Source organism: Phoca vitulina, unplaced genomic scaffold (genome assembly GCF_004348235.1).
Source record: "Phoca vitulina isolate PV1807 unplaced genomic scaffold, GSC_HSeal_1.0 scaffold11, whole genome shotgun sequence".
In the NCBI taxonomy this organism is placed as follows: domain Eukaryota; kingdom Metazoa; phylum Chordata; class Mammalia; order Carnivora; family Phocidae; genus Phoca; species Phoca vitulina.
Genome location: NW_022589714.1, coordinates 49,002,049 through 49,016,458, shown reverse-complemented (window position 1 = coordinate 49,016,458; position 14,410 = coordinate 49,002,049). Strand labels below are relative to the sequence as shown.

The window sequence follows — 14,410 nt, the reverse complement described above, 5'->3', positions numbered from 1 at the left end:
AATGTTTGATCAAAAATTTCCAGACATATAATCAGAATGCAAAAAATATTAACTATTTCACTTCTAATTATTATTCTTTTTATTTCTTCTTGCAGTTTTTTTTTATACGAGATTTCTCTAATATTTTACCACTTAGTGTAAAATTAACTTTGCTTTATAAATTCTTTTTTTATATATACATTTGATGTCTTTTTATAAATTTGTGTAGAACTGTAGTAAAAGCCCCTGGTACTTATTAACAAAGTGATAGAACTTATATTGTTAAAATTAATTGTGTTTTGTATTTATTCAACTGTTTTTCTGTTTTTAATTAGCCTTGCAGTATAATAATGAACATTTCTTGATTCCTTACTATGCGCAAGCCTCTGTTTTAAGAGATTCACAAATACTGAGTATTATCCCAATTAGATTTCCCAATAAACCAATGACATAGGCTCCATAATAATCTCCATTCTACATGAGAGGAAACTAGTCACAGTGGGTTAAAAAAAAAAAAATCAGAAACACATATCAGGAACCACCTATAAATTAGCAAGGGATCATTTGGGGTTTACAAATTCTGCCCCCCACCAAAATATTGAAATGCAAAGAAAGGATGGACCCCAAAGTTTAAAGGTAGGGAGTCTAATCCCCCTAGATCTTCAACACACTGCTTAGGACTTGCTCTATCCCAGAACATGTCCGTGCAAGGGAGATGGCGTTCACCATGGAGTGGGAATGTTGCGATCTGTTCCTAGGGAGGAAAACACATAAGCAATCAAACCTTATGACTCACCCAGTTGCTCAAAATGAGGATCCCTTTCCTTATACTGTCTTCAATGAATCTTACACCTTAAAGAATCATGTGCTTTATACCAAACTTCTGTCTGGTGAGTGACAATTCCTGCTTACTGGTTCCCTTTTTCAGAATCTGGTCACACCCGGGGATAAGGAAGGCTGCCCAAGCTCATCTTCTCTGATATCTTAATACTATAGTATATAGTATATAAATTGATATATTAATATATTTTAGGAGTGGGGCCCATTGAGTGAGAGCTGCTCTGACTGCAAGTCTCTCAGCCCCCATCCTTTCCCAAGCTCCAGGATGGTGGTCCCGAGGATCACTGGGGTCCCAGGGATGGCCGCTCTCATGATGTCCTTGGTGATGCTAAGCTCCCCTTTGGTTCAGAGCAGAGACACCCCAGGTAAGTGCAGAGCTGCTCCTCTTGGAGGATCTAGCTCAGGGGAATGACCTTAGGGGGCTTTCCATGTGGGCTCACTCCCTGAGAAAGACTTTGGGGCTCTGACATCGTGCAGGGGCTGCTACTCTCAGCAGAGAGAGAAAGAGATCAGGGTGTGCGTGTGATGGGGACAATGGTACCTGGTGGTCTGGAGTGATTTTGGAAGGACAAGATTCTCACAAAGGGGTCATCAAAATGACATTTCAACATCCATCAAAGATCAGAAAGGGGAAATTATGGTTAGTCTGCATTGTCCAAGATCTGAAGATCACTCTGTAGAATCAGTGCTCCAGGTAGGGGCCCCTTCCACAGAACCAGGCAGGAGCCCTCGTTGGAACCAGCGAGGAACCAGTGAGGAACCAGTGATGGCCAGAGTAGCAGAGGAGAGTGATGAGGATAAGCTATGGTTAAGGTAAAATATTAGCGAAATCTCGTATAAAAAGATAAAAACTGCAAGAAGAAATAAAAAGAATAATAATTAGAAGTGAAATAGTTAATATTTTTTGCATTCTGATTATAAGGAACTGTGCTAGGCCTTGTGGGGCAGCTGACCATACCCCCACATCCTCCATGTCCAGAACTCCCACATCCAACACATTAGGATAGAGCTGGAGAGGAAGTGAGAAACGGGAAGTGGCATCTCCTTAAGCTGCCCCTTATGCATAATTTAATATTATAACTTCTAGTTTTCTGTATCAAAGCCTCATAACACCTCTTAATTTCTAGTTCCAATTTACCACCAAGACCATGTATAATAGAGTGGTGAGCAGTTTATGTTAAAATTCTCCATCTGAAACAGATAGCTTATCCATATCCTTACACTTTGCTCCAGGTCCAGGGACCCTGTGGGAAACATGACCTTAATTGACAATTGAGATTCAGACATCAGTAAGCCAGCTAACATACTGGGATCTGCAAAGATGGTTGCATATGCCCTTGAAAAAATATGGGGGGGAGGGGAATAAAGTAAAGCCTGGCAGGATGGGGCAGGTAGAGGACTAGTGGATAGAGTACAGTATGACATGGTATAAAAGAGACATTAAATTACTAAAGGCTTAACAAATTTACCATGGGAAACTCCTGCAAAACAGTGTGTCTACTGGAAAATGGATCTTTTCTGCTGCCTGGAGGAGGAGAGGAGCCCTGGGGGTCAGAGTCCAGAAGTGATCAGAATTCTGCGTGAAATAAAAAGGGGGGTGAACAAAGGAGGTTAGCAGCAGGATGGAGATGAGATGAATAGTTCAGAGTAAATCAGCCCCACAGTGACACCAACAATCCTTGTGCCCTCCACCCCATGCTATAGGTTAGGGAAGTACCCAGGGCAGAGCAAACATTCTCTAGACTTGGTAGGCTCAGCAACTGCAATAACTACATCCACATTACAGGTCCAGGTTATGTGCTCCTAGGGAACTGAAGATATAGAGACCGAGGAAAGGCCCTGGAGTCACAAAGAAGGCACCAGAAATGTCTAACATACACAAGTATTTATTGATCCTTGGGATTACTCGGAAAGAATGCTCTGTAGGGAGGAGCCTCAGAGGAAACCAGGGCCTATAGACCATCCAGTGTGGGGACTAAATTGTCACCATACATCAAATTCCAGCATTTATTGAGTGCTAAGTGCGAGTAGGATCACAGGCAGGAATTGGAGGGGGCTTTGGGGACATCAGTCATTGGTGTTGAGCACAGACATTCAGAGGCATTGGAGCTTTGAAGTAGATCTGATGCTGGAGATTCCCCTATGTCCTCTTATGTCACAAAGGGTTGTCACCTGCAGTAGGACAAACACGGTGGGGTTAGAACTCCCGGTTTAGCTTTGCATCCTCCATCCCTTTACACCTGCCTCCTTCATTTTCTTTCCTCACCGACCCCTCGGGAGGTAGTCTTCCCAGCAAATGTTGTTGCCCCCAGAGGAGGATCAGTGAGAAGTCAAGGGGCACCCTAGGGAGATGTCATTTCACTCTCCAGCTCTCCACAGTGCTCTGAAACTCCTGAGACAGTGAGGCCCAGCAACGCAATGATGAAAGTTGAAGGAGGTAGAAGTTGGGCACAGTATGTGAAGCTGCTCTTTAAAGGGGCGCCAATAACCCTTCAATACTGGCCCAGTGGATATTTACCTTAGTTGCCAGATTATAAACATCTAACATCACTAAATACTTCCTTGTTCCTGAAATTTCTGCTCCCTTGCCTTAGGTGACGAAATATTCTTCTAATTCTCCCGCCTCTCTGCTTCTTTGAAGTCTCTTGGAACACATCTCTTTCTTGCATTTTTTTAAGTAGACTCCACGGAAATCCTGGGATCGAGTCCCGCATTGGGCTCCCTGCTGAGCGGGGAGTCTGCTTCTCCCTCTCCCTCTACCTGGAAATAATGTGTCACTTCTCACACTTCATTATCCAAAGCAAATCACATGGATGTACCCAACTTCAAAAGAGTTGGAATCTCTGGAGGTAGAAAGTATTCAATAAGTAGACATTAAATAAATAATATATCACCCATTTATACCAGACACATGTATTGAGGACTTATTTTGTATAAGGAACTATGCTAGACCTTGTGGATAAAAGGAGCTTATAGCTCCTAAAAGGTTTACAAATTATCTACTGGCCTAAAGAGGGCCTCTGGGGTGTTGGCAATGTTCTATTCCCTGACCTAGGTACTAGTTACATGGGTGTTCTCTTGATAATCATTGGCTGTACATTAATGTTTTGTGTATTTTTACATATGTCTGCTAGTTCACAGTAAAATGGTTTAAAAAGAGAGGTAAAGAAGGATATTGGTAATTTGAGGCAAAAACAAGAAACCAATTATCAAGCAGAAATAATGAGTTTTAATAATGGTTGGAATAAAGAATATTTAGATGAAACAACTAGTGGGACTTCTGCAACTGAAGAATAATTAATAAACAAGAGGTCGGACTAAGAAATGCTCTGAAGGGCAGTGTGAAAGATTAAGCAATAGGAAATATAAAAGAAAAGCTGTGAGACATGAAGGATCAAAACTGACATCCTGACATCTTGATAATCAGACACCTAGAACGTGGGGAAAATAGTAAAAGGAGGTGAAATGTCTGAAAAAAAGAATAGATTTCTAGGCTTTATAGAAAGATGATATAACTTAGTTTGACATGGTACATTGATTACAAATAGATTTTTTTTAAGATTTTTTATTTTTTATTAGAGAGAGAGAGAGTACAAGCAGGGGGAGCAGCAGGTAGAGGGAGAAGGAGAAGCAGACTCCCCGCTCAGCAGGGAGCCCAATGTGGAACTCGATCCCAGGACCCTGGAATCATGACCTGGGCCGAAGGCAGCTGCTTAACTGACTGAGCCACCCAGGTGCCCCAACAAATAGATTTTTTAAAAACACATCTCTTTAAAAAGCACACATATTTAGATACATTATAAGAAAACTGTAAGAACTTCAAAGAAAAAAAATTCTCAACACTTGCGGAGAGAGCAGTTCCACCTATAAAAGAACAAGAGCAGATCCATCTGGAAAAGAACAAATAGACATCATTCCTATCAACAGCAGCACTTAATGCCAGAACACAGTGAGATGTTACTTGCATAGAATTAAAGAAAAAGAACTTTCAATCCCAAAATGTATACCCATAACACATGGTCATTTTAATACAACATGAATATTCTCAAACATTTCAACCTCAGATGCTTTGCTATTCAAAAAACCACTTTTAAAATACTTTTTAAATTTTTTAAGAGATTTTATTTATTTATCTGAGACAGAGAGAGAGTGTGCACAAGTTGGGGGAGGGCCAGAGGGAGAAGCAGGCTCCCCACTGAGCAGGGAGCCTGATGCAGGGCTTGATCTCAGGACCCTGGGATCGTGACCTGAGCTGAAGGCTGCCGCTTAACTGACTGAGCCACCCAGGCGCCCCTAAAATACTTTTTTAAAAAGCACCCCTAAGGGGCGCCTGGGTGGCTCAGTCAGTTAAGTGTCTGCTTTCGGCTCAGGTCATGATCCCAGGGCCCCAGGATCGAGCCCTGCTTCGGGCTCCCTGCTCAGAGGAGAGCCTGCTTCTCCCTTTCCCTCTGCCTGCTGTTCTGCCTACCTGTGCTCTCTCTCATCTCTCTGTCAAATAAATAAATAAAAATCTTTTTTTAAAAAAATAATAAATTAAAAAAAAGAGAAACACATCTAAGAGAGATGTGGAAAATAAAAAAGATCAAATAATTTTTAAAAGTTATTGTTATCTTAAAAAGCAGAGGCTAAATTTTTTTTAAAGTAAGAAAAATGTGGGACGCCTGGGTGGCTCAGTCAGTTAAGCGTCTACCTTCGGCTCAGGTCATGATCCCAGGGTCCTGGGATGGAGACCTGCATTGGGCTCCCTGCTCAGCAGAGAGCCTGCTTCTCCCCCTGCTTGTGCGCGCTCTCTCTCACACACACAAATAAATAAATAAAATCTTTTTTAAAAAAGTAAGAAAAAAGTGTTTAAAACAAAAAAAACTAAAAATGTAGTTAATATTAACATAAAGAAGATACTAGGTAGTGATATAGGGAGAAATGAAAAATACTGCAAAGTGCTTGTCTCTTTTGTGAGGCAGGAAGAAAAAGGGATTTATCAGTGTTTTAATCAATGTAATTAAGGGCATTAAGATAAGCCATTTTATGAGTATAATTAGAAACTACAACTTTTATAGTAACAGAATTTGGCCTAGCCTTTAGGAATGAGAGATGAGAAAAATGAACAAGAATAAAGTATATTAAATAAACATTTTAATAATATGATAGTAAATTTTTAATATAATAGGAATTGCAATAAATTGAATGAGCTAAACAACCAATTAAAAAGAAGAGAAGCTCAGATTGTGTCTTCAACACAGTCTAACAAAGTCACACAGAATAAATGAATATCGAAAGGTCAAAAACCAAATAATGGAAAAAGGCACTTCAGGCAGGTAAACAAAGATAACTGACATAACAAATCTCACATCTGCCAAAAGAGAATTAAAGGCGAGTGAAAAAACTAGAGCAAGAAACTATAATGAACATGAACATATATTCTTCTGAAAATAAAACCTCAAAATACAAGAGCAACACATGACAGAAATAAGTGGAGAAAGACTCTAAAAATTGAAAATCTTCAAATTAAACTGCAGATTTTAACATATCCTCAAAAACTAAGAGCAGAAGCAAAAAGAAAATAAAGATATAGAAGATCTTAATAATACAAGTAAAAGGCTCAAATAACTACATAGAGATTTCCACAGCCAACAACATGCACATTGTTTTCAAGCATACATAGCACATTTCTGAAAACAACATTTATTAAGCCACAAAGAAAGCCTCAATGTGTTCAAATTAATATCACATATGTTCTTTGGCCATAATGCAATTGAATTCTAAATTGATGAAAAAGAATAAACAAATGAACTCCATACACCCCAAATATACAATTAAATAACCATAGGAATGAAACTATAAATGACGGAACACTTAGTAGTCAGTGAAAACCTGTATATCAAAAGTAGTGCCTAGAAAGAAACATCTAGCTTTTAAACAAATATATTAGGAAAGGAAGCCTGAAAACGAATGTACTAATCATTTCCATTAAGAGAATGGGAAAGCAGAAAAACAGCAAAAGAAAAAAAAAATGTAAATAATAAAGACAAGGACAGAATTCAGTGAACTAGAGAACAAAAAATAGGGAAGATAAACAAAATCAAAGTTTGATTCAATGGAAAGTTTAAAAAGGCTGACAGACCCATCTGGCAAAACTGTTAAGGAAAATGTAGGAGATTCAGAATGAAAAGGAAAAAGGACTATATACACAGACATTTTTAAATGAAAAAAAGTTTGTTATGATCAACTCTATTCCAATAAATCTGAAAATTTAGATTAGATGGATACATTTCTAGAAAGATAAAAAGGTCAAAACTACAGGAAGTAATAGAAACCTGAAATAGAGTCATGAGCATCAAAGACACCAGCTTGGAAAGCAAAGAACACCTTCCAACAGCCCCTGTCCTGACATGGCAGCTAGGACATTTCAAAAACAAATCGTTCCTCTCTTATACATGTCATTCTAGAACACAGAAAGGAACAAAAGCTTTCTGAATCATCTTATAAGGCTGGTGCATCTTTATCTTCAGAACCAGCTAAGGATGTACAGGAGAAGAAAATTATGGATTAATGTCAGCCATGTCACTGAATCCAACAATATATTACAAGCATGATTCATTTCGATCAAATAAGATTTGTACTAGGATAGTGTAAGTGCATGACTATTAGTTTATTTTATTGTAATGTAAGTGCCTGACATTAAGCTTTTGATTGCCAAGGCATCCATCTCAAAGATATCCATCGAAAAGACACATATTGCCTGATATACAACTAGATAAAGAATAAAGAGCCCGGCTGCCCTCCCCCCCCATGAAATTCCCCTTTTAGAAAGCCCTGGGTGACCTAGATAACAATAACAGACTGCTTGAGTGACCCTGCTTTTCCCTTCCTGCACTTTAATTCCAGTTCTTACATTTTAAATTCACCAATAAAGAGTGACCCTGTGAAATCCGAGGTACCCCTTCCTCAACCCCAATAATGGCAGATCCGCAGGTCTCTCCCACCCCCCACAACCTCACTGTGTGGCTCTGGGCAGGCCATGTACCCTCCAGGACTTGTGAGTAATAAGCTAATAAATCTTGTTTTTTTCAAAGTTCCCTGATGAGTTGTTGCTGAGGAGTGTCTTGCAGTCACAAGAACTACAAGGGCCTGTCTGGGAAATGTCTACCACAAGTGGTAGTGACCCAGGTGAGTGCCCCCAGGCATTCCTAGCTGATGGCATCACCATGGATAGGCTGAGACCACACAAAACACCTAAGAATGCAGTGAAGTCACAAACTCAGAAAATCAATAATATGATCAAAAAAAAAATCAGTAGACCAAGAACATTCATATTAATTTCAACAGAATTCAACTCAATAAGTGCATAAACAATTTGATCAATTTTATCACATGTAAAGGTTATTAACCAAAAATCTATAGCAAATATATTTATGGAGAAATTAAATGCATTCCCTCTGAGATTATGCAAAAGGTAGGATGTCCTTTATAATTACAAATGTTTAACACAGTATTGGAGGTTCATGGACATCACTATGACAACAGAAGAAAATCAAGGTTATGAAGATTGTCAGGGAGAGATAAAATGACTGCAGATGATATATATAATCTACACATTGGATAAGACTGAGCCTCTGGAGCCCCAAGGCCTGAGTTCAAATCCAGACTCTGGACCTTTCAAGCTGTGTGACCTTGGACAGGCTCCTTCACCCCTCTTCATGTCTGCTTCCCCCTCTGTATGATGGGAAATAATGGTACCAACCTCCAGACATAAGTAAGTGAATACATATGAACCATGCAGAATAGTGCCTGGTAAGTAGTAAGCAACTCAACTGATGTTCTTTATCATGGTATTGTTTTCCTCTAGTCAGTGATTCTGCAATACAAAGTGCTCAAAGAACCCCTGTTGAAATGTTTCTCCTTCCCATCCACCACCCATACCGGGCTGCCTCCTTTTTTGCACCATGTCCCTGGTACCAGCTCTGGGATGACTCACGGGAGCCCCTGCACCCAGGGATGCTGTCGGGCTGCCCGGTCTTCAGGACAATGATGCCAGTGATGATGCCCACCACACCTGCCACCAGGCCCAGGACACAGACCACAGTCACCTTCGTCTCACGCACCTGGATTGGCTCCTGGGCCTCTGGGGCACAAAGGAAAGACAGAGTTAGAAGGCACAGAGAGCAGGAGCTGGCCTCAGGTGTAGGAGTATGAAGAGTTAGGAAGTGTGAGATCACCGGTGAAGTTTGGATAAAGTGACTATAAGACACACGAGATTAAGGAAAGCAGGTGCTGCAGAGAGATGGATCCTGGAAATAAAGATGGTGTCAGGACAGCGCTGGCAAAGGGTCGGGGCTCCATACCCCAGTGCTGAAGGAGCGGCTGGTCCAGGCCCCAGTGCTCCACCTTGCAGTCATAGACGTCTTCAGCCGTGGGAAGGAAGGTTAGGTAGTGGAACTTGTGGAATCTGAATTCTGTGCTGGGCAGGAAGATGGTCTCAGCTATACCTTCGGTGACCATCTGCCCATTGCGCAGCCACGTGACATTGAGCACAGGTGGGAAGAACTTGTCCACATGACAGATGAGGGTGTTGGGCTGTCCCAGCTCCACAGGCTCCTTGGGAAACACAGTCACCTCAGATGGCTCTGAGAAGGGACAGGACCTGGTAAGTCTGCTACCTTTGGCTGAATCTCAAAGGTCTCCACCATCCTAACCCTTATATTCTCCAGGTTAGGGGCCATCTCTCTCATGCTGACACTTCGCCCCCACCCCCACCCATGGCTTTTAGATCAAAGTCATGGCTCGTCATGCTCCTGACTGGCCTCCCCCAGCCCAACCTTGTTCTTGAATAGAAGAAAATGACTCCTTTGATGACCTAAGCACCCAGCTTTGTGGACTGAATATTGCTCACTCATGAGGAGACGTTCATTCATGAGTGGACATCTGAGTCTCCCATTCTCTATGCAGCAGAGGGGCTCTTCCATCTCCACAGTTGGGTGGTAGAAAAATAAGCAAGAGCAAGCAGTACCATTTGTGGCCCTGGTGTGGTTCGACCATTGGATGAGGGTAGTCAGCTTCTTCTTTGACCCGACAATGTCAGCAATACCCCTCCAAGCATCATAGTCAAAGGCATGAATAAACTCTGGCAGATGCCAGACAGTCTCCTTCTTATCCAGGTCCACATAGAACTGCTCATCCTCATCAAACTCAAACATGTACTCCCCAGAGGGTCTGTGTGTCTGGACAAACTTGGCATACATTGACACATGGCCCACTGCATGAAGAAGAAGGGAGATTGGAGAACAGGTGATTATGTAGGAAAGTAAACAGAACACAGGAAGCAAACAGTAATAACATGAATGAATAACACAGAAAATGAGAAATGCAAAATGAAAGAAAAGAAATGGGAAGAAACTATGAAAGAAATGACTTACTGAGAATTCAGGTTGTTTCCCTTATTCCTAAAAACTTAAGCATCCATCACTCCAGCACAATAACAATCACACTGAACACAATAATAAGGTAATATTTATGGAGAACTTACTATGTGTTCAATTTATTCTTTGCATCTTCACACCCCCACGTAAAGCATTCTTTTGCATATTAGGGACATGCCCACAGAGGTTAAGTAACTGGCCCAGGGTAGCACGGCTCCTGGTAGAAGCAAGATTGAATCATCTCCCCACCCACACACATAATATCTCAGAATCCTTGTAGGACCAGACATATAAAATTAGTGATAAAGCCACAGAGTGAGGTGGGGGAGAGGGGAGAATGGAATAAAAATCTTTCAGAGTGGAAAATCTTTTAAATTTTGAAGGAAATGAAAAGATGATTCTTGGTGCCATTTATAGACTTTTAGTTACTTTTTTAGCTTTAAAATAAAAATGGTAGATTATGTAATTTTGTCCACAACACCTTCATTTAAGGCAAATCAAATTTTAAAGTGTTATCATTCACACAACATTCACAAATTTTCTTGTGGACTTTATGCTCTTAAAGGTAATTTCCCCTGGAAATAAAGGTTGTTGGATTTGAAACACTTATGGGATAGCATCTTAGTTTTACCTGATGTGTAAGAAGCAGCGAAAGTTTAAACAGTGGTGTCCCAGTGAAGTACTAGATATTGTTTATGTAAGAATGAGCTTTAAAAAAAAAAACATCCTGGGGTGCCTGGGTGGCTCAGTCGTTAAGCAGCTCCCTTCGGCTTAGGTCATGATCCCAGGGTCCTGAGATCGAGCCCCGCATCGGGCTCCCTGCTCCGCGGGAAGCCAGCTTCTCCCTTTCCCACTCCCCCTGCTTGTGTTCCCTCTCTCGCTGTATGTCTCTCTGTCAAATAAATAAATAAAATCTTTTTTAAAAATTTAATTTAATTTTTAAAAAGCCCTTTCAGAAATTTCTAACTACTTTGTAACTGCATGACTTAACCTGGTGATAAAAGCAGTTATTAAAAGTCTACCTTTTCCAAAAGAAAGGAGAGAAAGAAAGAAAGAGAGAGAGAGAAAGAAAGAAAGAAAGAGAAAGAAAGATTGACAACAGAAAAAAGCTATTAGTATTACAGTAAAACAATAAAAATGAGAGTTTGGGGCTGAGAAAAGGAAAGGAACTAAGAGGAAGTGACACTCTGGGGCCCGCTGGTCCAACTCCCGAATCGAAGATCCTCCCTGCAGCTCCAACGCGTGGAGAACTAATCCTCTCCTTGGACGCTTCTAGTGACAGGATTCATTGTCTCACATGAATGCTTGGGGAAAATCACTCACCTACAGAAAAGAAGATGAAAGAAAAAGAAAAAAAAAAACAACAACAGTACAGACCTGGCTACATGGACATCGTTTGTTCACCTTAGGATATCTCATTTTTATTGTTTTTGCAAATTCTTAAAACTAAAGGCCTACGCATTGTGAAGCAAATTACACTCTTACGGATGTTCATTTTCATTCAGTCAAAAAAGCCTTTATTGTGAACCTTCACTCTCCAGGCACTTAAGGATATAACTCAGAAGACATGGTCCTTATCCTCAAGCTACTTGAAATCGAGAAAGACAAAGAAAAGACAATTAGTATATAAGTGGTTTCATCACTGCTGTGTTATCACAAGGTGTACTCAGATGCTATTTGGGAGCAAAAGGAGAGCATTAAAATGAGATTGAAGTAAGGCTTCCTAGAGATGGTCTCTATGTGAGGTAGCGAAGCAGAAATAGAGGGAAGTGGTGTCTCTAGCAGGAGACATAGGAGCAGAGAGGCATGGGACTTCTTGGAGGACTCAAGAGTCCTTGGATACGACTGAAGCTCAAAGGGTGTGGAGGGGCTACACTGGGACCTGCCTTGTGTGCTAATTGCAAGTGTTTGAATTTGATCCACAGCCCCAGGGAAATCACTGAAGGATCTTTTTTTTTTTTTTTTAAGATTTTTATTTATTTATTTGACAGAGAGAGACACAGCGAGAGCAGGAACACAAGCAGGGAGAGTGGGAGAGGGAGAAGCAGGCTTCCCGCTGAGCAGGGAGCCAGATGCGGGGCTCGATCCCAGGACCCTGAGATCATGACCTGAGCCGAAGGCAGACGCTTAACGACTGAGCCACCCAGGCGCCCCTCACTGAAGGATCTTAATCAAGAGGATAAGATTTATACTTGAAGGTGGCATTTGTAGAGAAGATAGATTGGAAGCGGCTCATTTGCAAGCAAGACCAGTAGGACTCTTCAGCAAGCAAGTGGCAAGTGATGAGGGTGTAGATGGGGCAGTAACACAGGGTAAGGAGAAGGGAGGATGGGTTTGAATGGCAGTGAAGTGATGAGAAGCCACAGGAATCATTAAGTGCCATGGCGGAAGTAGGGATATGAAGGAGTCCAGAATACCCAGGCAATGTGGAGAATTGTGGTGTCGGTGACAGGAAAAGTAATGAAGGACAAGGAAGTGAGAGAAGATAAAATGTTCTTTTGAGGACATAATGAGTTTGAATTTCTGGGGGACAAAGTGGAGTTGACTTGAGGGCAGTTGAAATAATGGATGGATCTCAGGCTAGACTGGGCTAGTGATGTACGCTAGGAGTCCACATGGTACATGAAGTTATAAGCTTGGATTGGGTCACCCAAGAACTGTACAAAGTCATCATAGCAGGGTCAGAGTGTGTGGTCCTGCATCCTGACAAACACGGACGTTTAAGAAAGGATGCTGGGGCACCTGATTGGCTCAGTCAGAAGAACAGGTGACTCTTGATCTCCAGGTTGTGAGTTCAAGCCCCACGCTGGGTGTAGAGATCACTTAAATAAATTTTTTGAGAAAGAGGCGGAAAAGGAGAGGACTAACGAGTAGGAAGAAAACAAGGAGGATGTGTGCTCCTCAAAGACAAAGAACAAGAGAAAAATTCCAGGAAGGAGGAAGTGGTCACGTTGCAAATATTACTAGTGACACAGGTAAGATATACAGAGAAGTGACCACTGGTTTTGGTTGTAAGGAGGCCACTAGTGGCCACACTGAAAGCATCAGCAGAGATGTGAGGAAACAAAAGGGAGAAGGCAGCGGGCTGAGGACTGAATGAAGCAGAAGAAAGTAAAAAACAGGAATTTCAGACTCCAATTTCAAGAAGTTTACCTCTGAAATTTAAGAGCGACAGAGAGAGACGCTCTCCAGAGGATGCAGAGCCATGGCGCAGTGACATGGGGTTCAGGAGACATCATTTCAGGTCTCAGTCTTTTCATTTCTAGAATGAGAGTAATAAACACCCTCCTGAAAAGACTGCTGTGAAAATGAAATGAGATTTGGCACTTGGTCAGTTTTTGATAAACAGTGCTTTTTCCTGTTGTCAGAAAGACAAAAAGCAAAAGACCTCACATGAGAGAAAAAGAAGAAAGAAGAAAAATGGGAGAGAAAACAGCACCCATGGGCTACAAATCTCCTTATAGTCCCCACCCTCTCTGGCCCACCCGAGCACTCACCCCTGACGGCCCCAGTTCCATGGGGGCTCAGCAGGGCAGCCAGGGCGATGGCTCCCAGGATCATGACTTGGGTCCGGCTCCTTATGTCTTCCAGGTGCATCTGCAGTGGCCGCCGTGAGGCAGAAAGTGAGGAGAGAATGAGGCAGAGCAGGGCAGGGAGGAGCTCTGAGTCCAGGACTTATTTCCCTATCTGTTGGAAGGAGAAGGGGTGGAGGCGAAACAGCTCAGTGGGGCTCAGCCAACCAGCAAATGTCAGAAGGGGTATCTCTGGTTGGGAAAGAAACTAATATAACCACTGGGAGAAGAGGTGGGAGAGCTGTCAGGACCAAGGTGACCCAGAAAGTCCCAATCTATGTGGGATCTGAGAATAAGAGGAAGAAAACCACAATAGAGACCTCATAACCATCTTCCTCCTCTCCTGGCTGGTTCAGTCAGGTGGAGTGTGCAACTCTTAATCTCAGAGTCATGAGTTCAAGCCCCATGTTGGGTGTGGAGCCTACTTAAAATAAAAAGATCAAATCAAATCATCTTCCTCTTAATGAGATTTTTTTGAAATATGTCATTGAAGTTGATTTTGTGTTTTCTATGGGTAGTGACCTTTTGAATGGATAACTTTTCAAAACTGCATGTCGATTCCTTTTTTTTTAAGTTCAATTAGCCCACACATAGTACATCTTT

General features: G+C 41.6%; 1 protein-coding gene across 1 annotated transcript; it reads right to left on the bottom strand.

Moving 5' to 3' along the window:
* Nucleotides 1-633: 633 nt before the first annotated feature.
* On the bottom strand, nt 634-13,832 carry LOC116635823 (RLA class II histocompatibility antigen, DP alpha-1 chain-like). Its single transcript, XM_032410128.1, is given in 6 exon segments — nt 634-733; nt 8,795-8,817; nt 8,820-8,941; nt 9,162-9,443; nt 9,827-10,072; nt 13,733-13,832. Coding segments are annotated over 6 exon segments (873 nt in total).
* Nucleotides 13,833-14,410: the final 578 nt, after the last annotated feature.